The 27,858-nt window shown below is 51.1% G+C and overlaps 8 protein-coding genes across 8 annotated transcripts; 3 read left to right on the forward strand and 5 right to left on the reverse strand.

Annotated features, from left to right (window-relative positions):
* Window positions 1-136: 136 nt before the first annotated feature.
* On the reverse strand, window positions 137-4,666 carry IAR55_003936 (uncharacterized protein; the record flags this gene model as incomplete). The annotated part of the gene is made up of 10 exons (XM_066947041.1): window positions 137-213; window positions 266-351; window positions 409-463; window positions 526-955; window positions 1,011-1,152; window positions 1,214-1,423; window positions 1,488-1,588; window positions 1,648-2,220; window positions 2,288-4,561; window positions 4,637-4,666. 10 exons carry the CDS (start codon window positions 4,664-4,666, stop codon window positions 137-139), a joined length of 3,978 nt encoding a protein of 1,325 aa, XP_066802420.1.
* A 574-nt stretch (window positions 4,667-5,240) lies between these two features.
* On the reverse strand, window positions 5,241-6,263 carry IAR55_003937 (uncharacterized protein; the record flags this gene model as incomplete). Its single annotated transcript, XM_066947042.1, has 7 exons — window positions 5,241-5,304; window positions 5,368-5,447; window positions 5,537-5,646; window positions 5,709-5,732; window positions 5,802-5,850; window positions 5,949-6,032; window positions 6,135-6,263. The coding sequence occupies 7 exons, from the start codon at window positions 6,261-6,263 to the stop codon at window positions 5,241-5,243; spliced, it is 540 nt and encodes a 179-aa protein (XP_066802421.1).
* Window positions 6,264-6,444: 181 nt separating this feature from the next.
* IAR55_003938 (uncharacterized protein) lies at window positions 6,445-8,566 on the forward strand (the record flags this gene model as incomplete). The annotated part of the gene is made up of 8 exons (XM_066947043.1): window positions 6,445-6,457; window positions 6,705-7,067; window positions 7,125-7,218; window positions 7,279-7,446; window positions 7,503-7,993; window positions 8,054-8,085; window positions 8,151-8,447; window positions 8,504-8,566. 8 exons carry the CDS (start codon window positions 6,445-6,447, stop codon window positions 8,564-8,566), a joined length of 1,521 nt encoding a protein of 506 aa, XP_066802422.1.
* A 1,998-nt stretch (window positions 8,567-10,564) lies between these two features.
* Window positions 10,565-13,736, forward strand: IAR55_003939 (uncharacterized protein; the record flags this gene model as incomplete). Its single annotated transcript, XM_066947044.1, has 7 exons — window positions 10,565-12,002; window positions 12,150-12,207; window positions 12,266-12,368; window positions 12,425-12,775; window positions 12,881-12,958; window positions 13,019-13,126; window positions 13,179-13,736. The coding sequence occupies 7 exons, from the start codon at window positions 10,565-10,567 to the stop codon at window positions 13,734-13,736; spliced, it is 2,694 nt and encodes an 897-aa protein (XP_066802423.1).
* Window positions 13,737-13,945: 209 nt separating this feature from the next.
* IAR55_003940 (mitochondrial 54S ribosomal protein mL60) lies at window positions 13,946-14,608 on the reverse strand (the record flags this gene model as incomplete). The annotated part of the gene is made up of 4 exons (XM_066947045.1): window positions 13,946-13,978; window positions 14,091-14,164; window positions 14,267-14,427; window positions 14,559-14,608. 4 exons carry the CDS (start codon window positions 14,606-14,608, stop codon window positions 13,946-13,948), a joined length of 318 nt encoding a protein of 105 aa, XP_066802424.1.
* An 808-nt stretch (window positions 14,609-15,416) lies between these two features.
* Window positions 15,417-18,245, forward strand: IAR55_003941 (uncharacterized protein; the record flags this gene model as incomplete). Its single annotated transcript, XM_066947046.1, has 5 exons — window positions 15,417-16,468; window positions 16,555-16,903; window positions 16,979-17,719; window positions 17,769-17,852; window positions 17,904-18,245. The coding sequence occupies 5 exons, from the start codon at window positions 15,417-15,419 to the stop codon at window positions 18,243-18,245; spliced, it is 2,568 nt and encodes an 855-aa protein (XP_066802425.1).
* Window positions 18,246-18,918: 673 nt separating this feature from the next.
* Window positions 18,919-19,779, reverse strand: IAR55_003942 (uncharacterized protein; the record flags this gene model as incomplete). The annotated part of the gene is made up of 1 exon (XM_066947047.1): window positions 18,919-19,779. One exon carries the CDS (start codon window positions 19,777-19,779, stop codon window positions 18,919-18,921), a length of 861 nt encoding a protein of 286 aa, XP_066802426.1.
* Window positions 19,780-20,178: 399 nt separating this feature from the next.
* On the reverse strand, window positions 20,179-27,696 carry IAR55_003943 (uncharacterized protein; the record flags this gene model as incomplete). The annotated part of the gene is made up of 27 exons (XM_066947048.1): window positions 20,179-20,520; window positions 20,572-20,603; window positions 20,666-20,912; window positions 21,000-21,257; window positions 21,312-21,437; window positions 21,488-21,661; window positions 21,712-21,815; window positions 21,866-22,043; window positions 22,103-22,309; window positions 22,369-22,538; window positions 22,597-22,742; window positions 22,800-22,949; window positions 23,003-23,221; window positions 23,272-23,471; window positions 23,520-23,698; window positions 23,753-23,872; window positions 23,937-24,213; window positions 24,272-24,529; window positions 24,589-24,816; window positions 24,870-25,568; window positions 25,621-25,887; window positions 25,945-26,095; window positions 26,148-26,296; window positions 26,361-26,998; window positions 27,053-27,401; window positions 27,457-27,634; window positions 27,689-27,696. The coding sequence occupies 27 exons, from the start codon at window positions 27,694-27,696 to the stop codon at window positions 20,179-20,181; spliced, it is 6,054 nt and encodes a 2,017-aa protein (XP_066802427.1).
* Window positions 27,697-27,858: the final 162 nt, after the last annotated feature.

A 27,858-nucleotide genomic window follows, 5' to 3' on the forward strand; every position in this document is an offset into this window, starting at 1 on the left:
CATGATGCTTGACTTTGATTTGAACAAGACAATCGTCCACAGTCTGCAACAGCCCACGATGTGAGGCCGCCTTCCTCAAATCAGTGCCTCCTGATACCTCATCTCATCATCCGTTCGCGCCGGTGGCACACGCAGCCTAGTATTTCTCGCTTCGACCTGGCCTGGACACAATCTGAAGAACAGCATCCTTGGCTTGGATCACCGAGGTCTCGTCTGTGTAAGGTCGTCAGCCATTGATGCTCCAAACGCAGATATAGTAACTCACCACCAACGACAGAGATGAGGTCATCGTCCTTGGAGACTTGGATGTCGGCGCCAGTCTCTGCCCTCAACCTCGAGATAGTAGCACCCCTGATAACGTCGTCAGCTCTGACACAGCCCTCCAATCGAGACCCTGAGCAGACTCACTTGGAACCGATGATTCTTGGGAAGGCAGATCGTGGTAAGCCAGTGAGGAGACCGACTATGTCATCGTATGTCAGCGTCCGCCCATGTAGACACCTTCGCTAGGTGCCTCAAACTTACCATGCGTAGCGGATTTAGCCCGCTCCAGAGCAGCCTCCAAGATCCCTACAACCTTGTCCAGATCCTCCTCCTTCGCCCTGACAGACCACTCCAACTCTCCCTCTACAGCATCCTTGTAATTCTCAACCAATTCGAATTCACCCTCCACATCTCCTTCACCCTGGTCATCGCCGCTGAGGTCGATCCTCGCCGCCTTAGCAGCAAGCCCGTTACCACTTCCATTGGCAGAGGGCTTGGGTGCAGCAGGTTTGACAGGTGCAGGCTGTGGGATGGTGATGAATCCGCCGACATTTCGGATCTGACGAATTAGGTTTTGTTGCTCGGCAATAGCATGGTAGTATTTCGAGGGGATGGAGATGGATCGGGATGGGAAATCAGGGGTTGATCGACCTTGACGAGAATCTGTTCGGGCCGGGCGCTCGTTGACAACCTGGTTAGTGCCTGCTATCAGCTAAGTCCTTATGCTGTATGGGACAAAGGCTTACCTGAAGGAGCTCCGCAGCCTTCGCCACGACCTCTTTGGTACCGACAACCTTCACGATATCGCCAGCCTCCGCGTCTCCGAGTTCAGACTTGTTCTCGATCTCGCCAATCGATCCATATTGTCGAGAGCCAGGGAAGTGAACCCTGTTGTGAGATGTGATCAGTGAATTTTGCTTTGGTCGGTAATATGCACTATATGACCTACACAGCTCCGGTCTTCCTCTGCAAATCCTGCAGAGCACTGCCACCTCGCCCAATCTTGCTTGCATGTTGTGAAGCAGGCACAATGACACCAATCACCTTGGTCTCCCTGAGTACTGCAACCTGCTTCGCCAACTCCTCCTTGATTTTCTTGACAACCTTGGAGTCGCCCCTGAGCCGGACCTGATCAGTGGTCTCGTCGCCTGGTTTTGGGCTAGAAAAGTAGCAATGTGAATGTCAGCATGTGTCACAGGCAGATCGTCAATCATGGAACTCACAAAGTCACAAGACCAGATTGCTTGAACCCTTCCGTGGGTCCGCCGGCACTGATGATAAGATCTCTCAATCTTTGTCCACCCTGACCAATGAGAGTTCGGTGCTACGACAAAAGAACTTCAGTTTTGCCATGTTGACTCGTCATTTCGATTTCACACTCACATATTTAGGATCAATTTGGACCTCCAGAGTGATCTCATCACCCAAGTCTTCGACCACAGCAAGAACCGCTGCCTTTGCAGCAGCAATAGCCTTTTTGTCACCCCTGACGGTGATGGTCGTCTTTCCATCGTCCCCAGCGGTCTTGTCGATGTCAAGCTGAGCGCCGGTCTCATCTTTGATTCCATTGATCGTGGAGCCCTGCTTGCCGACGATCTGAGCGACAGCCTTGCTGGGAACGGTGAACGTGGCTGTTTGCCGAGACTCCGTCTCGAAAGCGGCAGCTTCAAGCAGCTCCGCCTTGACAGCGGCGACACCCTTCTTTCCTCCTCGAATGGTGACTTGATCAGGGTTGGCGGCAGCGGCGGCGTCCTTGTCCTTCGAGTCTCGAGGGAAAGAGATTTTGACACCGTACTTCTCTTCAAGTCTAATGGCGTATTTTCCGCCCGCACCGATGAGAGCAGGCTGAATCGCACGCTTGATAGTGAGAACTTCGGTGGTCTCATCCTCAAGCTTCTCGATCTGAGCATCAAGCCGTCTCTTGGCCTCGTCAACTGCCTCCTTTCTACCGACGATCTATTAGGTGATATATTGTCAGCGTCGTAGCCATCATAACTGCTCCGACGTGATGATTATCACTCACCTTGCAGTGGACCACAGCCTTCTTGGTGACTTTCTTCGCGCCACTCTCAGGCTCATCGTCAAAGTTGATTCTCACGCCGAGAGTCTCCCTCAGCTTGTTGATAGCGGCACCTGATGATCCGACAAGGTGAGGGACGTGCTTCTTGTCGACAGCAAATTCTATTGTATAGCCGTTAACGATATCGTCATTCTTGGCGTCCTCGACAATCTGCTTGATCTGCGTGACAACGCGTTCGACCTCTCCGCTAGGACCGCGAACTGTGACAACATCCTCATCGGAAGCAGTTGAGTTCTTGCCAGACGAACCGACCTTAACGTTGACAAGCTGGTCTTCGCCTATCAAAGCATTAAGGATTGTACCGGCTTGACCGATGATGTATCTGTGCCACTTCTTTTCCACATCAAGGACTTCTGTCTTGATGTCGGCGGCATCCTTGGCAAGTTCTGAGATCGCTTTCGATGCACTGGCCAAGATCTCCTTGAGTCTAGCATCTCGGGCCTTTTTGTCGGACGGTAAAATGTCGAGAGAACCAGTGTAGATGAGGAGGACGTCTGAGGACTCCTCACTGGCCGGTGGGAATACAGTGGTGACATCGTGAGCTTGTTCGAACTGCGCGATCTTGGAGCCCTTCTTGCCGATGAGGAACGAGTGGACAACGTTGTCAATCTCAGCTGAGGCGACAGCAGCGGGGAGGACAGATTTAACGACTTGAGCAACCTCCTCCTTAGCCTTGGTGACTTCAGCCTTATTCTCACCAACGATCTCGATGACAACGGTACCAGAATTGGCGATCGCAGAAGCGAAAGGAGGGAAAATCTTGACGCCAGAGTGCGCATCGGCGATAGATCGAAGCTTCGAAGCACGAAGGAGGTATCGAAGGACCTTCTTGGCATGAGCAAGGGGGTCGGATGTGTTGGGTCGATGCAGAGTGACGACATCGACCATCTCGACGGCAATAGCGTTAGCCTTGTCCATGACCAACGACAAAGCAGGAATGAGACTGGGTTGAGGCCCTCGGATGACGCACTGGTCTGAAGGGTCCTCGACGGGAGGAAGCTCGACGATACAACCTGTCTGATCGAGAATATCGTCTGCAGCAGAGCCAACCAAGAATCGGTGTTGTCGTTTGGGGATAGAAATCTTGAGTTCTCGGAGCGAGTCGTTCAAGACCTCGTACTGCTTGAGAATCTCCGCAACAACAGCCTTGACCTTGTCCTTTTCACCCCGCACCTTGATCGAAAGATCCCTGTCTTTGGCATTCACATCCGCCTCCTCGCCATCACCCTGAGCCTGCTTCTCCAAGGCTTTCCACACGGCAGGCGGTGGAACGTGAACTTTGACTTCGCCGCCTCCAATCTCCTCCTCGAGCTGTCGAGCCTTGACACCCTTGGGTCCAGCGATGAAGGGATAGTAGGACGAAGGGATGGTTTTGATAGAAGTGGATGACTGGGAAGTCTTGTGGGAAATGAGGGAGAGAATACGGTTCTTCGCGTCCGCGGTAGCAACGGAAGGACCAGTGATGGAGATGGGGACTTGAGGCTCGTCAGTCTCATCGTCCGATCCGGCGTCGGAAGCGACTTCGTTGGCGTCGTACGATGGTAGGGTGTCTCGTCGAGGAATGTCGATCTTGCAGCTGGTCGCGTCGGTGATACCCTTCAGTGTCGCACCCTTAGGACCGATGATAGTACCGAGAGTGGTGATGGGAACCTCCACCTGAATGGTGACAGGCTTGCTCAATCCTCTCTCAATCATCCTCCTAGCAATGACAAGTCTCTTCTGGTCAGCGGCCTTGAGCAAGAAGGTCTTGAGACCAGTAGTCATCTGTGTAGAAGACTCCACGATTGCACCTGTCTGTTCTTTCACCTTCTTGATAGTCTCCACCGCGGCGTTCCCTTGGACAATTTCTTTGGCGGGAATGGAGAAAGTGTCCGAGAAAGGATGGGAGCCAGCAGTAGGAGCACCAGATCGACCAAGACCGCCAGGAGCAGTCACACCGAGTCTGGAAGACTTGTTGCCGCCCGCCTTGACACTTGAGGGCTTGGTGGCCCACATGGAGACAGCAGGCTTGGTGATGGTGGTAGGAGCCGCAGAAGACGTGCCGAGAGATGGGAAAGCATCTTCAGATGAAGTGTCGACAGGGGTTGCAGCGCCGTTGATGGGAGTACCGTTGGTGGAGTTGGAGTTGGAAGCCTTCTTGTAAGCGACAGGCGCAGGGACGGTGGGAGCACTTCCCAGAGTCGGGAAAGGGTCGGGCGCTCCCTCTAGTCCATGTCGCTGACGATTTGCTGCGTCAGTTCAATATTTCTTGACAAGTGATGCGAGATACCGTAAAAACACGTTCGAACTCACCTTTTGGAGTTCAGCAGCAGAAAGAGCCATCTTGACGACCGATCAGAGTAAGGCTACTTTGATTTCAGAGAGAATGGTGTTTCCGCAGCAGGTAGTGATAGCGTTGTAGCCGTTGACCGTTTGACCGAAAGTAGACGAACCGGTGTGAGGTTTTATGTATCGTCTGAGCGTATTTTGGAGGAGCCAGCGAGGAGATTTTGGGGGAACCCAGCTGTAAAGAGGAGAGAGAGAGAGAAAAGGATGAAAGGTGAGATGGATGGAATTGAGTGGAATTGGCAGGTTGACGTGCGTCGATGGACCCTGTTTTGCCCCGCATTATGGCATCGGCACCGCGTGTAAGTTGGATGTTCACTCTGGGAGGTTTGCTGTCTGTAATTATTGATACATGGCATGTCATGTGAGACAATATGCATTCACACCGCGCTGTCATGGTATAAGTTTCGAGGAGAGGTATGGGACTACTCGGTATCATTGACGCAACAACGTCATGCTAGCGGAACGAGTGAGATGATGGAGAAGGAGGAAGAACGGAACGCGAAGACATCGAAAAAGACACATCCCAAAGAGCCCAACAAAGTCGAGTAGACATGTATGTCATGAAAATCTACTTTGGTCGACGCTCAATCGCTTGCGCCTTGATTCTCTTGTCATAAGCAGCACGATCGTTCCTACACGGGGAACGATTATCAGGACCGAATTCGTGCAGACATATCTACGCTTGTCCCACTCACTTATACATCTGATACGCGTCGATCTGAGCTGGATCCCCAATGTTTGCGTTATCGAGAAGATCTTGCACACCCAGACAGATCTGCCCATACGAGCGTCAATGTCAGCCTCAACTTCACCCTGGCTACGATGTGCGGCGCCTTTTTTGTAGGTATTGCCCCTATTACTAACCTGTTTCACCGTGATCGATGGTTTCCAGCTCTTTTCTTCGTCAAGAATAGATAGACAAATTGTTCCGGAAGGGTAAACGTTGGGGTGGAAGAGTGGGGGATCGAATTTGCCTGGAGCAGAGCTACGACTTCAGCTGTCCTGTTTCTGCCCGTATTCGAAAAAGACAGCTCACACTTTGGCGGTTTTGTAGGGAAATCTGAATAGACGATACGTCAGCCAGATTCGAAGCACGATGCGTTTCGCTGAGCGTTCAAACCCAAATCACCATCAGGAAATGTCATGACGACTTTGTATACTCCTCCGTCCCAATTTGTCTATCAACAGGGAGCGTCACGTCAGCAGTCGCGCACCGTAACTCATTTGCTAGGATCCACGATGAGGCAGAATATCTGATCAAATCAAGGGCACTCACCCCTGTCTTCCCTGGAATCCCGACCTCCCACTGCATGATGTTCATCGTTCCATCAGCTGATTTGACAGGTTTGGCATAAAAGCCCTATGGTGGCAAATGTCAGTGGAAGACCCTTCTGATCGATGCAAAATCTCCGCAACTCCTCCAGTGACACCAGCTTCACAACCAGTGATGAAAGAAGCTCACGAATGGGTGATCTTTTCTCCATTGCTTTCTCTCCTCGTGCAGACGAGCTTGAGCCAAGTTGGACTGGAGGGGCGAACAAGGTGATATCAGTGCCATTCTGAGACCACGGAGAGCGTAGCAGTTCACCATTGTGTACCTCTGTATTCGATGCCAACCTCAGGATCGAGATTTCTTTCTGGTGGTGCTTCGTATCCCGGCTGGTGAGAGTGAGAGGGAGACGATCAGGCGTTATAGCGAATCAATTATCAGGATGTGAAGCACGCACCAAAACAACGGTAAAGATAGAGAGGTGTCCACACTCCACCAGAGCATGTCTATGCGTGGTGAGTCTGATATTTGTTTCCAAGCGATATTTGTCGCCTTTTATCCCGGAAGCAAATCTGGCAGTAAGCATAGCTTCAACCCACTGCGTTTTCTTGGTGCCGGCGGATGGTGGTCCGGAGCTGTCAAAACGTATTCTGTCGCCATATCTCGCTATTTGACTCTTGCGATTGGATCTTCCGCTTCCCCCTTTGCTCCCCTCATTGATAGATCGCAACGCGACACACAACCGCAGCTGACTCATCGAAGGGTACGAGAGAAGAAGCTCTGGCGCTGCTCCCATAATGGGCCCACATGCTCTAATCCCCGCCGTGGTCCACACATCTCACCACAACGAACCTCAACCTTCAAACATCCATGAACCTTTCCCAGCATCTGGTCCATCAAACACTGCTGCCCAGATATACAACGCCTATCCTTCTCAAGCAAATTTGAACGGGGCGAACGAGCGCACGACAATACAAGGTATAAGGAGCGTATCTTACGGTTCGACTTCGGATACCTCGGTCGATGAAACGAGTTTGAAAGGCAAAGACAGGGCCGTGATGAATGGAGAATTCGAAGACGATACAGGAAGTGAAGACGGGTTGGGTCTGGAACCCGTCATTGATGGTACGTGTTTAGAACTGAACCTCTTTGGTGTTTGCTTTCAATTGACAATTGACATAGTGACCTGGAAATATATGTCAAGACTGTATTTGCTCGTGCCGATCATCACTCTGGTATGGTTGGCGCTCTTGATGCTGCTTGTCACGTTTGCCTGGTAGGCTCCAGTTATTTTCCATTCACAGGGAGACTGCCACTGACCTGTGTACATGTGCAGGCCTCCGAACAATCGGGAACGAGAAGCTGGTCAACAATATCCCCATCCTTTCCTGCCTAAACCGATTATCATCGGCATATTTGCCTCGTGCACCGTGCAGACCGTCAGAGTACCTACCTGGGTCGTAGTCTGCTGGTTCGGGTGCTCCCAAACGACCACCACCTTCCTGTGAGCTTGCGAATGACATCGTGGCAATTCATCAGCTGACATGTAGTGTTGCACAGTTCGACAGCCTTGCACACGATCGTTCATGAGCTCCTCCGACTTTCCACTCTACCTTTGATTGTGCCTTCTCCGACATCAGGTTTCCACTCATCCTACTATCTCGGTCTGGGATGGGGCGCTGCTGAGGCTACGTGGAGTGTTGTGCAAGGGTGGGAGCAACTCGCTTTGTACCAAGAAATAATGAGACCAAGTCGACAGCCTATCGCACTCGATCCAGAATCTCAGGGAACGCGACTACCGTCAGACGAACGTGATGTCCAATCGCGTCACGAACAGCGACAGCAGCAACGGTCACCGCGTGGCGACGATGACGATGGGAAGCTTGAAGGTATGCTGAGTTCGGTGACGGAGCGAAGTGAGGAGGATGAGGAGAGAGAAGATGAAAATGCAGTATTGGAGGATGAAGAGGAAGAGGACCAAGAGAGGTTAGAGGAGGAAGCGGAGTTGGAGAGGAAGGTTGAAATCCTGGAAAGAATGAGAGCAAGAAGAGGTAAGCTGTCCGTTCTTTTGCATCGACAAAAGCCACAGCTGAAGGTGCTTCTGATGTCAGAACTTGAGGAAGTAATTGGCGTTGCCTATCCCGTGAGTTGATCTCCCTCATGCAAACAGGAAGCACAATGCTGACAATTAGCTCGATGTCCTTGTAGAACATCCCTTTCCCACTCCTCCTGCTATGGCGACTGGACACTCTTCTTCTTAACCTCGGTCTCACTCTTCTCCTTTCTGCATTCTACTTCAATCCTACACCCATCTACCGTCATTCCCCTTACTCCCGCTCCAACCCTTTCGACATGGTAAGCAACAACGGCTCCGCAGCGATCCCGGATGTCGAGCCGAGTCGATGGCTGTGGCTTGTCTGGGGGCTGGTTGTGCTTGTCCATGTTGCTGTTAGCTTGGTATGGAAGATTGTAGGTAGATTAGGGGTCGGTGCGGTTACATGGGGTGTAGGTGTCGACTCTCAGATAGTCGGTCCAGTCGCTGATCTCTCTATACCGCGTAGGGTCTGATCGTAGCGCTTGGAAGTGTCTTCGCAGGTTTAGGTTCGTGGGGCGGGCTTGTTTGAGCGTAGGGGTGTGACGTCCAGTAGACACGTATGTGGACAAAGTGGGAGCAGGCGCAGGGGCGGCATAGATCGAAGCTTGTATATAACACATGATGACATGACATCGGCGTGTATTTGTAAAAATCTATGCATCATCAGTTCGGTCTGTTCGTCCGAGATTTTTTGTGGCGCCACATTAAGAACACGTAACTTAGCAGTCAGAGAACGAAGACCAGTTGTTCTACGTTTGATTCTCGACGAATGACAGGCAGGATGCAGAACAGCTTTCGACAAACAGGAAGTATCATGAATTGTTTGATCTCGAGAGGATAGCATGGGCGATGGCAATGGCTTGTCCACCTGCAACTTTATAGACAATGAGAAAATCCGGTCATCCACACGACATGAAACGTCCCCTGTGTATCATTTGGACCCTTACGAACACAGACTACACAGCACACCTCTTCAACAACCAATCAATCGCTCTTCTTGCTTGGATTCAGGAATGTCAAGGATGACCTGCAAAGCAGGATGACATGCAAGTGACCTTGATCCCCACAGTACATCTACTGTATTCCAAATTCACTCCAGTAGTTCTAATCCGTTTGCACACGCTACACAAAATCGCAACCACGTCCCTAGACTTTGGCCCGGCCCAATCGGAGAGGGTCTGTGCGACGTTCAAGTTAGGTGACATCACCGTGTCCCCACCAGACCCTTCAGCAGCTCGTCAGAACTTGTGGTAATCTCCTCTTTGTCATTGATTTTGACATTATCAGGTCTCTTGCTCCCTTCTGGGAGTCTGCTATTCAGCCGTAAGTACCGTATTAGCAGACTCGACTCGATCACTCCTCCCGAGTTGGCATTCACATAAGGCGTCCGAGAAATTGCGAAGCTGATCTCCTCAAAGTAGCACTGCTCTGCCGATTGCTGCTGTGACGACGATTCTTGTGGACCGTGTTGCGAATACTGCTGCGATAAGCATTACAGACCTCACTGGTTTGGACCAAGACGAGGTGGTGAGTTTGGGCGGTCTCTTTGTCGGGTACATCAATGGCAAAAATGTAAACTTCGGGTCATGATGATTTGATGTCATCAAACAATGAGTGGCGAACGCTAGCTTCATGAAGTATCGCCTTGTTGAAATTGACTCCTTGCGTCGAGATGCAGTCCTCGGCTTACTCTTCCTGTCTGCCCATTTAGTCATCCCTCCGCCGGTTCTTCCCCTCTACGCACTTCCACCACCGACCATCGTCTTCCAACGCCGACTTTTCCCCTCTCCGCTTATCCCGTACTCATCCAGTGAAGGGTAAAGGTGGATCTTTTGGTTCATCTGTTTCCGGGTACCCCGTCGGTCAACCTGTCACATACCTGACCACGCCCTCTGAATATCTCCTCAGACCCCCTTCCACAGAATCCTCCGACCTCGTCAGAACTGCTGATAGGCTCGATACTCGTCCACGCTTAGGAGACACACAAATCAGCCTCACTGATCGGGCGAGGTAACGAGGCAGTGCGAGCACTGCCGACGGTACACACCGAAACCTCTATGAGCGAGAAAGACAACTTTCTGAGCGGGTACTCACTTGACCAGCACGAACGCGGAGAACTTCACCCACATCGATTCACGCCCCCAGAACCGAACTTTGCAGATACTGTTCCACAACCTATACCAAGACCAAGACCAAGAGCAGCAAGTACGAGCTGTGATCTTTCCAATCGCCATCATTTGCCATCATTTGCCTGGTCCCCACTGTTTAGCTGAGAGCCAGCCACAGAGAACCCATAATCGTTCTGAACGACCGTCAGTCGAGGAAAGTCTCGCTGAACCTGCCCACATTCGCTCGGCTAGTAACTGTACTAAACAAAAGTATCGACCTTCGTCATCTCAATACCTTTCCCCCCGAATTAATTCCGTCGCCACCTTCGGAGTGGTAATCTGAGCACGATCATCGAAATCATCCAGATCGAATCTGGGCAGATCTCATCGCATGGTGACTGCACATTCTAGAGCCCAGTATGACCGCCAGTGAAGGTGTCAGTGGCGACAGCGGACATGCCACTCATAGCCAGGGACGTACGAGGACTACCTCCAAATCTTCTACTCAACCGTTCGTCAGGCCAGGACAAGGTACATGTAGATCACCTTCTGCGGCACTTCTGATGGCTCCTGAAAGGATTAACACTGCAAACGAGCGTAAGAGGCGTGATTCTATGGAGATCCAAAATCAAAGGCCGAATGCTCATCTATCGCAACATGACCCCGCTCATCCGAATATACACGGACTGCTCTCTAGTCAACAAACATCTGGACAGACCTCTGGATCGGTAGTGCTTAGCCCAAGATTCGAGACCAAAGAAGATCGACATGATCGCACGCGAAAATTATCGACTATCGAGGTATTGTACCCGTCACCTCAAGTGGCAAAGGAGGTATTTCGAGCTGAACGGGTCACCAATCCGACCCATCGACGAGTTCCGACACCGTATCATTCTTCCAGACGTCGAAATCCAAGCTCAGGATTACCTCAAAGGGTAGATAGCGATCGATCAATTCGGTCTCGAGTATCGTTCGATTCTACCCGATCAAGAGATAGTCAACGGACTGTGCAAACAGACTTTTCACACACGTCTGATTGGGATCCAGCTTGGACGAGTGGGCCGCCCTCGCAGGATGCTGTGAAAGAAGGTTGGGAACCACATTTCGGAAGTACGCCTGGGATTGGACCTGCAGGGGAAGCGATCGAAGTGATAGGTTTAGGGAGGAAGAAACCGAGACACAGGACATTCCAAGCAGCCATGTTGAAGCCTTCTCTAAGGAGTACCTCCAGGTTGAGCAAACGACCGGGCGGATCTCGAGAGGCGTTAAGTCGAGGACCGAGTGCGAGAGAGAAGCCATTGCCCTCTAGACCACTTTCTTATGTGGCACCTATCGTGGATACCTTGTCCCGTATCACCACGCAAGGAGGTACAAGAAAGGCCAAACACAGCCGTCAAGCTTCTCACCAACCTACGACTCTTGATGGAGCTGGTTTCACCTCAGATAGAACCCTATCACGTCTGAGAAAAACCTCACATCCTTGGGCTGGCAACGGGCTCCGATCCCTCTTCTCTTCTCTTTCGATGAATGAGCCAGTCCGCTCCAGCTTGCCATCCCCATCGACTTTGACCTCAAGCATCAGGGGGACACTTAGATCAAACAATTATCAGGACATCTTCCCTTCGGATGACCTGTACAACTATCTTCTCATAGCAGAAGTATCTTCCTGGGGTAAGTGGCCAACATCAGTCTCGGAAATGAACAAAGGTGTATGGGGAGGAAACGACAAAAGATTAGACGCGATGGGATGGGAGTGGCATAGGCGGTTGGAAAGTGCCGAAATCGAACGCGAAAATGGAAGTAACTTGACCATTTGGGAGTCAGCAGGTCGGAATTGGGAACGAGGAATTTTGCAATGTGAGTCTGCGATCGGTGTTGGCGCTTGCCCCAAAGTCTCTCGCAAGATAGTGAAGCACATCTCTTCTTTTCATGTACCATACTGGAGACATGTCATATCCAAGGTGGACTGGCCGAGGCGATCCACTGACCTGATCCTGCTGATAGTCCAAGAGGAGAACGTCCCTCATCATCCGATAGATCCTACCAATCGATGGGGCTCGCAGTAGGTACCGGAAATGACTGAGACAGAGCGTTCGCCCATTTGACTTCGTCATTCATAGGATCTTCGCTCTGCCCGCCCCGGGGTATGACACGCTTGAGTTCTACGATGAGGCGATACATGAAGCGGAAGATAACGGTCTGCTGAGTTGGTTGACTGGCACAGTATGTTCACTTCTATCCATGACTTATATGCCCAAGGCTGATCGGAGATGTTGCAGTTACTCCAAACAGCCATATCAACGCTCCACATGCTTCGTTTCTCTTCGCATTCTCTCGCGTTCCACTTGATCCCCTCCCCTCGACCTCCGAATTTCCCTGCATCAGCACTTCAGAGCTCTCAGAGAGACTCACAAGCCCATTTCCTCTGGGAAGGGTTCGGATCTCTGGTATTAGTGAATAGGAATGACGAGAGGGATAGATCGACGATCGTCGAGGTCCGACCGCCGGCTGTGGTCGATTCCAGTGTGATGAAGGAATTTGCGAGAGGACAAGGCGGTCAGGGATGGTGGGCGTTCTACGGAGATACATGTGGAGGCGATGTGGGTCAGGCGAACCTCTTGCAACAACAGGTGAGCGACTTTAGGTGGTCCCGATCATTGCCTAGAACTATGGTGTGAAGTAGAGGAGGCCCAAACGGGAATACTGGAATAGCCTGATCGTCGCTACCGTTATAGGTTTGTGACAGTTGTGTTCAAAACCGTGTTTACTTCTTCGCTGTGACCAACCTCAAACATTGGGTCTTTGGGCGATTCGTCAGTTGAGCCTATATGTCTCTTGACGATCGTACTCAGCTGACGATGATGGGTATTCAGAACTCGAGCTACACGAAGTGCACAGTTGGTCCTGTTATCGAGCGCAAAGCTCGAGATCCATCTCTTGTTCAGTGTCTGACCACATGGATAGTCCAATCTGTCGACGAGGTGAATTGATCTTTTCTACTCGTCCCCGTTGATTGACCATTCGTGAATGCAGAGACCACGAGCGCATGACTTTCACCACCCACCGGAGCAGGAGCGATCACGCCGACCTTCTGTCAGACGCAACGAACATATTGAAGCGCCTCCGTATACCGATCGTCCTCCTCAGCGACACATACATTGTCCAAAGCCTCACCATTCACGTTCTCGCTCTCTCCCTCCGGATCCAGAATATGAGCAAGTCTCATCAACCTATCCCAACCATCCGCGGGCCGTCTATCCGACGAGTACACCAAGCGGCGGTCCACCAGTCTTCTCAACACGCCAGTTCCATCAAGACACTTCCTTCCCACAGAACGGGTACGATAACTATGGCCTGAGTGGTTACCACAACGTCCCCGAGGTGGGACTGATGAGCGCGGCACCGAAGAGTGCTGGAGCATATCCCCAACCAAGTGGAATAAACATGTATTACGGTATGCAAGGAAATGGATCAGGATGGGCTGGTGATGGATCGCAAGGAGGTATACCAGGAGCTGGAGTCGGAATGCCGTATAATATGGGCGTGAGTTGGTATAGTGGTGAGTTGTACAATCAGCCGGGGATGAGGTGACCTTTGTTTTCCGATACCCATTGAGCGGATCGTTGCTTCGCTTTGCAATTTGTGTGATTTGGAAGTGTCTTGATATCCGTATGACATCCTACGGAACAGAATTGCAGTTAAAGGTGGAGATGAGGTTTCACGAGAATGAGTTACGTGAGTTACGAATGTGATGATAATACATGCAATGGATGATCGAGGGTAGGGAAAAAATGCAGAACCTAGAAACCTTTGGGATTTTCTCTCAACGTTAACTGCGGGCAGAGAGATAAAACCGTCAGCGCCTCGAGCTGTAGCCGAGGGAGGGAATGGAGCTAGGACGACCAAGAGCAAGGACCGATCAAAATTGTGTCGAAGGTGACTCACTCTTGTCCATTTTGGAACGTGATGTTGAGCTTTTCTATATCCCTTGTGGTATTTTGAAAAAGTAGTATATTTATCTATGATCAGGCTCCTATCAGCTCTCATTCGCCATCCCGTCCTCGATCACGCGACACGGCTTTAGATTGCAGCCAGAACAGAAAGGGAGAAGGACGACCCACCATTAGGCTTCATCTCCTGTTCTGTCGGCAAATCCAAAGCTTTGACGAGACTCCTCGTCATCACTCCGCTCTCCGCAACCGCTGAGATCACACTGTCCACCTGTCTCAATCGTTTTCGCTGGTTCGCCTTTCTGGTAGGTGACAATCTCCAAGGTGATTTCCTATACACAAGGTAATATGTCAGCGAGTCGATCATATGGAGTATATTGAGAGTGAAAGAGGTGAAGGTGGACGTGGGTTGATGATGTACCAAAAAAGACAAACGCGGTGGAGGTAGAAGACAACAACATACCACAGAAGACCACCTGAAACAAAGGACGTAGGCTTGAATGCACCGAACATCTTTGCTCTTCGCCCTGTCGTCGTTATTGTTGTTGTTGCTTGTTATAGTTGTCGAAGAGAGAAATGTACGAAATGGTAGCAACAGCCTGGGATCGAAGGAGGACGAACGGAAGTAAATCTCAAAGAGTAAAAACAGGAAACCACGTGGTCGGTGATTGCGGCGTTTTTATCATCTGCACAACGGACAAAGTCATCCATAGCCTCGATGAGAGCTGGGAATTGGAGGTGTCTCCGAGCGCATTGCGTCTAGCGATGCTTTCCATAGAGATGGTCTCCCCGAGAGCCGAGCAGGCATTCAACCACCCGAGAGATGTGAGGCACGTAAAGACGCTCGATTTGAGGCGGAAACATCAACTCGGCTGGTGTGGCGACTACTCCTCGGCCCTGCATCGACACTGGTCCTGAAAGAGAAGAAAAGCTTCTCGACGAAGAACAGAGCAGTGGCATCATGGTCTCTGCATATCCGGACACTGATCGTGAAACAAATTGATAATCTTACTGATGTGTCGAGGCTCTCAACGGTCGACTGCGATATGAATAGCATCAGAACAGGATGCGGTAAGGTTTTGCCACTCGCTTCATCGCCTCGCCTCTCGCGACTAACTTCACTCTCAGCCGTCCACACACCCCTCTCTCACCCTGCTTGATTCCCACACTTATCATCTCTTCTTCTTCTCTTCTCTTTCATCTCACAACACCTTTCCCTGTTCATCATCTTTTACCATTCCTTTCCCAATCGTATCCACTTTCCCACTCAACGCAACTCCATGTTCGGTAACTATCTCTTTTGAAGTTCTCCTGCTCCCCCATGCCCTCTTTATACTCAATCGTCATTCAACCTTCTTCAGTGGCTTACGCCTTTACAAAACATAGTCTTTTTTGCACTCAGCTTTTCCTCATTAAGCTTCCCCTCACCATCATGAGCGCTGTGATAGACGCCGTTTCCGAAGCTTTGGGAACAGAGGCTGGGCACCAGATATTTCAACGTTCCACTCACCCATCTCAGCCTCACAATGCGGGAACAGAAATCACCACTGACAATAACCCTGACATTCCCCTGCGATCTCCTGTGAGGGGCACAGATGTCAAAATCGGCACGAGGCCGATCGAAGATAACGACAACGAGTCGCCACCGTCCTCGACCCGCGTCGACACTCCTCATCCTGCTCGCAACTCCACCTCTTCCCGCACAGCTCGATTCTCCGGTTCAACCCCTCGACCGTTCCCGTCCACACTCACGGAGAGTATCGTTCCCAGCCGAAGCGACCTTAGCTCCCATGTTGCTTTCCATACCGATGTTGGGGACATCGACTGTTCCGTCTCGGATTACGGTCAAGCTAATTCTGAGCTCAACATCCCGAGCGGCAATTTAGATCCCGTCAGCCCTGTGCCTAATACCTCAGGCGAGAGCGGTCTGACACCCAGTTCAAGGAGTTATAGGAGTTATAATACATCGTCCTCAACACCTGCGGAGCTACTGCTTGGCCCTCAGAGTCTCCCCTTTATCCTTCGTCGTCGCGGCATAAGTGATGTCACTCCCTCTCGGGTGGAGAATCCTCATCATGCCCCCCTTTACAAGAACGTGACGAGGCCCCCGGTGATCCTCCGCTCAGGAAGCAACGAGGATCAGGGTTCGGAAAAAGAGAACATCGACGTCAAGGCCGGAGTTGATTCGGTGCATGAGCAAACCGTCCAAGAGACTGTCAAGTCCACGAAAGATCTTCAATCCCAGAAGCTGTCCTCTTGGAGGCAGGAGCAGCTTCGGATTGCTAGAATCCCTCGTCTCATGCCTGGTACCACACCAAGACCGATCGCGACTTTGTATGGCCCGCTTTCCTTGCCGTACGCCAGGAACCCGAGGTGAGTAGACAGTCCCATCACTCGATGCCGTATCCAACAATCAGTCCCTCTAGCAACTCAAAAGATAACCCGCTGATTGTCCTCAGTGGTGTGGACGCTACCGTCGCAGATGAATCGGCATATCTGTCTCACATTTTTGGTTTACGTCCAGCTCCCAATCCCAAACTAGCGTCTGAATGTAACTATACCGTCCGTTCAGTCTCATCCGGAACCACATCGAGTGGCACTCAGACAACCCGTTCCACTTCGGGTTCCAGTGTGGTCAACACAAGCGGCAAAACGAGCAACAACACCAGCATCCTCACCGAAGGGTCAAGTTACACTTCTTTGGGGGGGACCCATCATGCAAGGCCTATGGTGATGCGGGATCCGCACCAGAATATTGGCATCAAGAAGACGGGTATGGGAGGGAAGGATATGGAGGGCGAAGTTGGGGTAAGCGTTGAAGACACGGAAGTATGCAACATGTCGAACGAGTGAGTTGTGGGACGCTGACGTACCCATGACTAGTTTCAGGCTGGGTCCTCCGACTTGCGATCCCTCGCAAAAAATGAAGCTAGTAGCGATTCTGAACAACACATCGGTACCAACCCGGTGAACCACTCTATCCGAGACCTCAAACGTCGGGCTTCGGAAAGCTCCCTTTTGACACCCTCAACTGGTACTCAGGCCTTAGGCTTGTCTAAGTCACATGCCGATCTTCGGGGTTTTACCAGTCTTTCACCAATCCCAGGTTCTCCTGCCGAACCGAAGGACCCGTTCCACGTCCTGTACGCGCAGGCTATCACGTCTGCCGGTGGAGACCCCTCTATGGCCCAACTATCTTCGCCATCTGCGGATCCTTCCACCGAGCGTGACCTTCATCACGTTTTTTCGACTCCAGTGCGCCTTCCAGGTTACCTGCCAGTCACCTATGATCCTACCACATTGAGGTATGAGTTTGCAACCGCATCGGAATCTCGCAGCAAAAGTCCCTCACCATTGCAGTATGCACCTGTTAGCAGCACACCTCAAGTGGTCCAAATCGCTCAAGCAACGCCACCACAACCCAGCAAAGCTGACACCAGTGAGAACTGGAGAAAGCGAGATGAGTCAAATCAAAACATCGCCCAGATGTTCAGGGAGCAAGATCAGTGCCATGCGACCACTCGTGCACCCAACAAGACCAACCAATACATGGCTTTGCCATCAGAAGGTACTGTTATGACCATCGACAACCTTTTCGATAAGTTCAGCCATTCTTCTCCGCATGTAAGTATTGACTCCAACGGAGATCAAATCCAGCTGACCTGTCAAGTAGACAGGCAAACATGTGCCTAATGTGGCTTTCAATCCTCCGTTGATGAGAGGGACATCAGCCTCTGTAAAAAAACCCGGGCTCAAGGTATGTTCATATCTTTCAGTACACTCACCGACCTGACAGTTGTTTGGGCAGGCCTCCAAAAGCAGCCCCGAGCCACCCCAAAGCTCTTCCGTCACTATTTTGGGAGAGACGACGAAGACTCTCAATGTCAACGCCGCCCCTTACTCCCCAAGCAAGGCCGATCGATCGGCGTCGAAGAAAGGTCCATCGGTATCGCCTCAATCCGCTCCGTCCGCTCATGGACGACTGACCAATGCCGTAACTGCAAAAGGAACACCTGGAGCTGGCAAGCTATTGAGAAGGATCACCAGCGACTCTTTCGACTCCAAAGCGGACGAAACGCCCACACCGCAAGTGCTGGAGGCTCAGGTGAAGAGGGAAGGAAGGGGTAAAGGGAAGGCTGTGAGGAAATGATGACCATGTGAGTTCTGGAATGGGTCAGCTATGCCCCTCTGTAGTCCATTTTCCGATCCAGTGTGTTGTTGTGCTTTCAATGTCTCTCGTTGTATTACGAACGTTTCCACTACCTCGCAGAAGAAGTATACTATAGTTGAGTCAAGCTCAGAGTTTGTTTATGTCTACTGTTTGCGTCGCTTCCATGTCTCGCATATGTTCCATGCATCATAATGTCCATGTAAATCGACTAAGGATGTCTCCTCTAAGCATAACTCTTCGTCTGTGGTTGTATATTTGCAGAAAAAGAGGATATAAACGAGGCTAGAATATCTAGTATTACGTTGTTTGTTGGCTTACTTTTTGACCCCTCTGATCGTGAGGAGCGATACAAAGGGGCTTCGAAAGAGCCGGGGCAATGTGATGAGGGGTATGTGAGCTATGTCACGAACGGGACTAGGAGCGGCCCTCAGAGCCAGTATGGTGTCCAATCAAGGAACAAGACCGAAGTGTCGGAAGAATAGGTCAATTTTGATAAGGCAGTCAGTATGTTTTAGTCCGCGTCAAAATGGTGCATGCTTGTGCGCGTCTGTTGTTTACCTGCTTGATGGATTGATCATCAGCTATCTTTTCGATCAGAAGACGATCAAGCAGCGCCAGACAGCTGGTGAGATGAAAGGATGCCAGACTCACTCTACAATCTTCTCGGTTTAGGTGCTCTCACACCACCAATTTTGACCTTTGTCCTATCCTCCACTCTGACTATCAGACTCCTCATCTCAGTCCCTTCCGGTCCTGCCAACGCACTACTGATCGCCTCTCTCCCTACCCCGAACAGTCCATTGAACGCGACCCTCACTCTCGGTCTGGACGGTGTCGATCTACTCCATTCTACCACCCTGTCGAACGTCTTGATCGCAGCTTGAGTCGCTGCCTCGTAACTCGATCTCTGGGAGTTCTTGAACGTCTTGTCGCTTCCTCCGGAGATGGTGCCGAAGAGAGGACCCAGCCCATCCGTGAGGGAGAGGACGATGTTGTTTCGTGTGGATTTGATGTTCAATGTGTGTGTGGGGAGGAGATGGGGGGCTTCACCCGTTCCGACATTGGTGGATTCAGGCGTCCATCGAAGTGACGACGACGATGATGATGATGCTGACGCTGACGAAGCTGAGGAAGAAGATAGATTGAATTGAGGAGTATATTGAGCGGTTCTGGGTGAGGTACGAAGACTGGGTGGTGTTTGGGTCAAGGTGGAAGCGGGAGGAGGAGATTGCGATTGTGGAGTGGTTTGGACACGATCCGAAATTGGAATAGAAGGAATTACTTGTTCTGCCTCGGATGATACGGGCTCATCGACCAAGACATCTTCGACCAAGGTGGTTGTTGTGGTGGTAGTAGTAGTGGAAGGGGGAAGTCGTCGAGGTGTCGTAAAATCGAGACCTATTCGCGAGGACGAAGCGAAATTGGCAATCGAGAAAGGGGCCACGACCTGAGTAGGTGTAGGTCGAGCGAGTCGTGACGTGGTGAACAAGGTTGATCGGATGATAGATGCCATCTTGAGCTAGGTCAGGTAGGAGCGATATGATCCAAGAGTAAAGAAGGATGAATGAATGCGACTGACCTATAGAAATGAACAGTTGCTGTTAACTCACAACATTTCTCCGTTCATCGCTCGCTCGGACTTTTTTCGATGTGACGGGATTCACGTGATTGACAATGATGTGGCACTTGTCGAATCGCGCTTCGCTCGTCCAGCTATTTACAATCATCACAGCTCGAAGAGCAAAGCGAGCAAAGACGATGCATGCAGGTGATACAACATTCCAGGCCGATACGGTTTCCTGCTCTCCTTATCAGTATCTCCATCACCCGTCTCCGTCTAGTAAGGTATACCGCTGCAGAGATACAGGTTGTCAGCTCGGAACCCTCTCGAGCATTCGCGCGTACGCCACACTCACTTTTGCATCTTCTGGAACCCATCATAGACATTACTCCTCATATTCTCGTGCGCGTTCCTAATCACACCCATCATATATTCCGCCGCCTGTCTCTCTCCCAGTTGTAATTGGAATCGGTTCTTCAGTCTTGCGATGGTGGGTTCACCCTTGAATGAAGGTAATCCTGTACCCAGCATGAGATGAACCGTGTCGACAAGCTGGTCGGCATGTGGTCTGATCGCCAGGAAAGCTTTGACTGTGAGTTCCGTGAACATCTTGTATCCTTGCGATTCGCGACCGCCCATCAAGGCGACCATCTCATGGTTGAGCTTGAAAGAATTGGGTTCGAATTTGATTCCCTGTCGAGAGATCAGTTCCGGGGATCACGACAAACGTGGGAGACGACTCACCCCTGGTCCGATATCGAACAAGAACCCAAAATCTTTATTCACGTTGTCAGCCCGACCGACTGTTTCATGTAAGGCCAACGACAGAACAGCTCACCAATATGGACGATGTGCCCGTCCCCATCGATCATGATGTTACCGTTGTGCCTGTCCTTGATTTGGAGGATGTAACAAGCCACTGAGTACGCGGCCATAGATTGTATGAAGTTGAGTCGAGCCTTCTGGAACGAGACTGTATCGACTCCACCATATTTGTCCACAAAGTATGAAAACAGATCGTTGATTTTCGCCCGACCCATCTCATCTCGCGAGGTCGCGTTGGGAACGACGTCGATGACTCCGCACTGATGATTTGATATTCGTCAGTACTGGTACTGCTCCTTCCGATGACGGCGCCCAGAATCTCGGATTGGTGATCAATCACTACTCACTCCAGGAGCAGTCGCCGTGACACGGTACGGAAACAGATACAATGTCAAGCCAATCTTCGTAAAGACGTTCTTGAACATGGCGATGATTTGCAAGGCCAAGACATCCTGTCTACAATCGTCTCCGACCTTGAAAATGGCCGACTGCCAAACGTCGTACTTGGTCTTGACCATCTTTGCTTCGTCGGAAATTTCGATAGAGGCATTGGTCGGAAGGTCAATCCGTTCTTTCTGGACCTTGAAAGTCGCCATGAAAGGCGCCTGACGAACAGATCAGCTCTTGGGGCATTGGGGGACAATTGCAGTGCAGCTTACTTTGGCATGACTTTGTAGCGGTCTGCCAGACTTGCGGTCGAGGTCTATCACAACACCATCTGGATTACTTGGTAAATATACTCCCACAGACAGCTCAATTACATTCATTTCCTCGTCAATCTTGGCCTGAGTAGGATGTCAATAGCAATTAAGACATCAGGATATGCGCCGCTTACCTTTTTCTCTGGCTTAGACTTCTTAATATAGGGCTTGAGTTTCCCAGAGATGGAAGTGACTGCGTCGAAGAAGTTAAACTCCAAGTCGTAGAACGCCTTCGCTTTCCCCGAAAGACCAGCGACGATCATATCAATCATACGATCCAAGAGGGGTTTCATAGGATCCGGTTGAGACTGAGCGTATGATCAGTCTTTGCTAGTACATTACCGAAGTCGGTACTCACAGCATCATCGTCTCTGTATGTATTTGCCTTCATGTTCCAAATAATCTGATGACAGAACAGCTGTGAGATCTTGGACGTCTCGAAGATGAACCTTTCGACATAACCTACGGATACCATCAGCACACATCTCCAAGCGCTACATAATGGTACATACCCAGCCCGTCCGCTCGTAAGGCTTGCACAACTTGCGGCACGAAGAAGAACGTTAACTCAACAGGGTGCTGTTCAAGCACTCTCATCGCGTACTGCAAGATCAACGGGTGATTACCGTATCGAGGTTGGAAGTACACAATGGCGGTGACTGGTGGAGTGGCTGCCCAGACAGGTAACCACTACGATTTTCAGGCATAAGCAATCCATCAGACGATTGAAACGGTCGCACTGGACGAACCTTCAGAGCAGCCTTGGCATTAGGTTCCAATTTGTCACCGAGAAGGAAATGCAAAGCTTCTGGTACATCGATGACAGCCTTCGGATCTGCTTTGACGAGGCGGCTGATCTCGACTTGCACGGGTGCATTCTTGAATCGTTCACCCATATGAACAGCCATGGCAGGGTTGAGCTTCCAAGCTTTCTGAACGAGGCGAGTCCACTCGTCCTTGGAACACGATTAGCATGAGCAGTCGGCCAATCGCACTGCAGCGAGTCTTAGCTCACTCCTGTAGTAGACCTCTCCAGATTCCCAACATTTGATACGGTCGGACGCCCGCTTTCATTGGCGGGATTGCACCAGACAGTCAACCGAGAGATCTCGTTCTCCACGAGGAGCACAAGCAGCTTGACCCTGTCCTTATGTTGAGCTGTGTATTCATTGATTGACTTCGATCCTACGAGCCTCAGGCTAATCAGTGATCACCCGATACGTAATAACAACGAACAACATACCTCGAACCAAAAACGCAGGGGTCCGATCGCTCAAGGACGAAGTCGAGTGATCTCCCCTGATGTGGTCGCCCTGCACGGCAATGAGGAAATCCTCGAGAAGCCTAATTTCCGATCCGACCTGGACTCTGTCGCTTCCGAAAGACCACCTGTATGAATCATGATGTTTAGCTGGCTCGAGATTGACCATTGTTTCTTGGACTTACTGAGGTCTGACTGCAAACCAGGAGAAAGCTGCTTGGAATAGTCGATCTCTGAATCTCAGCTCAAGGAGAGCTTCCATTCGACTGCTAGCCAGCATCTGAAATCCGAAGAGGAGCAAAGCGAATCGTACTTCCCTTGCAAGAGGGTGCGTACTAGCCTGGCGTCAGCTTACCAACTCATGCACGATATGAGAGCTGGGGCCCACCTCATCGACTTGTGAGATTTCAGAGAACGCATCATTAGTCTAATAAGTGAGACCATAACACCTCTCTCTCGGTACTTGATGGCTTGGAATTGACTCGATAACACCTGAACAAGCAGGGCGTGTGGTCTGAGAAGTCGTCGCGCCTTAGCGAGTTCCAAGTCCATGATCTTCTTGTCGCTGGGTGAGTACTCGACAGGGACTTCGAACGGATCTCGATAGCTGTACGAATCTGTCAGTCCAATTCCGTACAATCGAAGGTGGCAGCTTACTTCATTGTAGTATTGAAAAGCCCTTGTCGGGTGTTCACAGTGTGCAGCCACCCGGCAGAAATAGCGCTCATGATGGCAACTTCTGCCTCCGGCCTCTGTCGAAGAAGCCAGGTCCACGCATCGACGCCGGCTGCGATGGCGAGCGGGGTGAATGCTGCCATCGGAAGCTCGACCAGATAGTGAAGGATGTCTCGATCCATCTACAGGATACATGTCAGCTCGCGGAATGCCTACCGAATGCGACTTACGACGGGAGACGCGGTTAACACTGATACAGCTCGGAGGAGTATTCTCCTGATCTCGGGAATGGTAAATGGCTTCGTCTTTGTATGGATATTGGAGACGGCCTGAGCCATCTGCGACTTGAACGCAAGCTGTTCCTCCGCTGATGACTCGGCTGGAGAGCCTTCCTGCAGCTTGCTCAAACCTGTTTCCGGGGGGTTAGCGGGAGGTCTCATGGAGTTCACATAGCTACACTCACCGTTCAGCAAGATCTTCCTCGCTCCACTGAGCTCTCCCATGAAGTAATTCTTCGACGCAAATTGACTTGCAACGAGGTTCGAGCTGTCTGAGGGCCAACCTCCGATACTCGGCATGATAGCTGACGACAACGATCACTCAGTGGCTTGATCCTGATCCAAATACATGTGTAGAAGTGAGCTTACTCTCTTGTCGGTCCAATCTGGAGATTGCCTTGGAGAAGTGCAATGCCAGTCCCGCCCCCATCTCGACACTATCAATCAAGAGCACATCCCTGGACTCGTTGAGGTATGTTTGTAGGATTGACTGTACTTCAATAGGTGCTCGTGAGATCGCCATTGTCAACCATTGACGTGCGACACCATGCAGCTGAGACACGATCTCGTTTCGAACGGCATAATCATCGGTGAGGTGGAGGGTCAAATCCATCTTATCCGAGGAGAAATCATATACCGGCGAGTACTGTTATTCGATACAAGTCAATAAATTTCGGGTCACACTGCAGAATTGATGGACTCGCCTCGTCGGTATACTGCATTTCGCAGCTTCTCCTCATAAGCGTGAGGATCTCAAGCAGTGTAAACACCACTTGTCGATCACAGAGAAGCGCGGAGAAGGTTTCGAGCAACTGTCGAGCGTAGCTGAGTGCGATCTCCCTGACTTTGCGCATCCTATGCGTACAAGCGACCAGAATTGTACACACTTCGCCAGCGACAGTTGCCGGTAGAGAATGGATCACGACCTGCCGACTCAGTTGCTTTAGGAAATTGGAGGAGATCTACAATCGCGCAGTTCAGCCGACAGTGCTTTTCGACAAAGTGAATTTGAGCAACTCACTTTCTGAGCGATAGCCTCAAGGCATCCAACCAGGGGACTAGTGTTGATAGACTCGTTGCAGAAATAGTGTAGCAAGACTGATGGCCTCGACCTCAAAGTCCTCGCCTCTTCCAAGTCATAAATTGCCATGAGCAGAGTAGTCTGCGGAGTGCTCATCGCACGAATGTCGTACGAGTGTCGTTGATTGGGCAAATATTCTGACAGCGCAGCACGTTGTCGTGATTGAACCTGTGATGTAATCGGTCAGCTACAGGTCCTTCTCGAGGGGCTGCTCTGCTTACAGTCGCGGCAAAGTCTTTCCGGAGGATAGAATTGTATTCTAAATCACTGGCCACATAGTCATTTGAGCTTTCCAGGACCAAAGCCGGGGTCTTTTCAGCGATGACACCTAGCGCGTTCCGTTCATGGTCCGACAAGCTCTTTCTGCCCGATTGTCCGCTTAAGCCGAAGACGACGCACAAGAACCAGAGGTTCCTGAAGTGCGCAACCAGCTCGGGCGAAGCTGCTTGATCGGGATGATACGATGGATGGGACAACAACGCCGAAATCGGGATCAGCAGGGCCGCGAGCCAGGATTTCATGTCTGTAACTCGGGTTTCGCTTTCCTGCCTGAGCTGGTGAAGTTGATCCTTGTCTCGCATGTCGTAGCCGTGGGCGGCCATCGCAATCATTTGTGTTTGGGTGCCCTTGTCAGCAAAGAGTGTGAGGAGTTCGGTGAGGTATCCATCAGCGCAGTCCAAGCGAAGGCTGAGACCTTTAGCCAGGGTCGTCTGGGCAGCGAGGACGGCATTAGAAGATCTCCTCGGGTCTTCGGGATGCGAAGAGCGGGATATTTGAGAGAATGATCGATAAACCTCCACTAAGTCGGAGTTGTTGCCGGCCAAGGCAAGTGGGACCAGGTTCGTGACAATTGTCGATTGCGTAGCAAGGTCTACACTGCGGAGACGCTGCAATAGCATAGATATGCTCAAATGAATAATCTTGAATCAAGCACTCGTCAGCACGCTTTGCCGGCGTTCCTAGAAGACTTACGTCGTCTTTCCCAATCTCCAGCGCCAGCCTTGACACAACCTCGACAGCTGTGACTGCGACCAGTCTTCGCTGGTCCTCCGTGGCGTTACCCCCGGTCAGAGAAGTTTTGAGGGTCGTATTATCAAATTCGCCTCGGTGATGATGGTGACCATTTTGACCAGATCGCAATGGAGCAGCACCAGGGAGAATCGTTGTGCCTGCACCATGACTCAACGTATTGAGCAGCGAGTAGAGCGTTGACGAGGTGAGGTCATCGTTCGAAGACATCTATACGTTTAACTTTGTGTCAGAGAAGTCATATTCATCGTGTCTACGAGTACTCACTTCGATACAAATGGCAAGACACTTGGAAGCTGCAACGACAGCTGGGGGCACATTGCCGCCAAATCCTGCTATCTCCCCCTCGAACGCAGGCAGAGGGCTCATCAGCAGGCGCCGGATATGATGTGTCATATGCGTGCCAAGGGAGGCGTTGCTACAGACGATCACTCATCAGCTTGATACTTGGGCCGACGCCTATTGCTCACTTCTTAACGAGGATAGAAGTGCAGATGAAAGCCGCTTCGAGCACTCTAGGGTCGGTTACGGTCGAATTCTCAGACAGCAGCAGCTTGAGCCTTGACAGCTGTGTCCTGTCTTCTTCGGTTTGGTGCAGGCCGAGCACGTTCATAAGATGCTATTTGAGAAAACGCGGTCTTGTCAGCTGGCTCCATACGTAGATATATTTATAAGTAACTCACGAGGACTGCTATGGTCAATTCGATCTCTTCATCTTGTTCACTTCCTCCAAGGCTGAATAAGCTGCCTCGTCGCCCCAACATAGTCTCCCCTTCCATATCGCCCACCCCCATCAAGTCGCTCCACCACCTGAGCGTCACTTTTTCCGCACTATGCAAGACGGATTTCCCATCTGCGGTCGCAGACAGCAACTCGACGTTATCCTGTACGATCGGTGTGATAACCAGTTGACGTGTCTGTCTCGCTGCAATGTGGATGGAATCTCCATCGGCATGGATCGAAGCGAAAGGGAAATGGTGTCCGCTCAATTGGTGAGCGAATGCTTTCTGGCTCTCTTCTGGGTTCGAAGGAGGAAGAATAGAGGTGACCAGGATGATGTTGATGATCTCCGCAACTATCATGACCACACCGCCTGGAGTCAGCGGATGAGGCGCGGTAAAGGTCGTGTACTTGGAAGGGATATGGCGGGCAGGGGTTGACGCCGCGGAGGAGCCTTGCTGGACGAGCTTGATGAGATTCGAAGGTGTAGAAAGAGCGAGAAGCGCCGAAACGAGCTTCACGTTGACAGATTGCGGTAAAGGTGGAAGCGGACAGTGGGACAGAACGGAATGAATGCAATTCAAGATGACAAGTGAGAAGGCTATCAATTTTATGTCAGCACCAGAACGAGAAAGGCGTTGGGATGGCCGCTCACTCGGACCTGAACGCGCCGTCATCATAGATCCGACCTTTTCGATCAGTTCGACGATAGCTGCGCCAACTTCACTCCTCAACTCGTGCCTACCCCACGCTACCCAAAGAAGAGCCTTGATCAGTCCTTCGCACAGCTGAGCTTGTCCGTTGGAGCCGGCCCGATCAGCTTCATAACGGCCAGTCGAAGAAGATGGAGTCGCATCGTGACTGTGAGGGGCAGCGCCATGCCTGAGCAATCCCGTGAGGAGAGATTCAAGTCGCCGAAATGCTTCGCCAAGGTAATCAGACGTCAGAGGGAGTGCAGCGACGTAGTGGGCATAAGAGATGGCATGGTTGTACTCGAATTCACTCTATCGGCGATGAAAACTCTCAGTCGATTCATCCCGTCATGCCTAATGGACTCACCCATTCATCATCCTCGACAAAGTCCTCTTGATCGCGATTGTCATTCAATGAAGCCTGATTTGGGGGTAGCCCCCTCAGCAGAACGTTGATTGACGATTCATCTTGGGAGGGCTTGGCGTCGAGGGCGTAATTGGACGCGAGAGATGTTAGGATCTGAAGGTGCAGTGGTTCGTCGAGGCTATGTGACAAGCGTCAGTATGAAACAGAAGAGAATGAAGCCAGGTCTACGGACCAGTCCATTGCGAAGCGTGTCTAGCTCAGAGAAGGCTGCTAGACTTGACGTGCTTGATCGAGATGAAGGAGAGGATCCACATCTAGTCGTCCCAAAACAAAGAGACCGAGGCCCGGTCAGTTCGTCATCCGGGATTGAAATCACGTGATGATCACTTCCCCCCCATTCAA

This window comes from Kwoniella newhampshirensis, chromosome 7 (genome assembly GCF_039105145.1).
Source record: "Kwoniella newhampshirensis strain CBS 13917 chromosome 7, whole genome shotgun sequence".
Taxonomy (NCBI): Eukaryota; Fungi; Basidiomycota; class Tremellomycetes; order Tremellales; family Cryptococcaceae; genus Kwoniella; species Kwoniella newhampshirensis.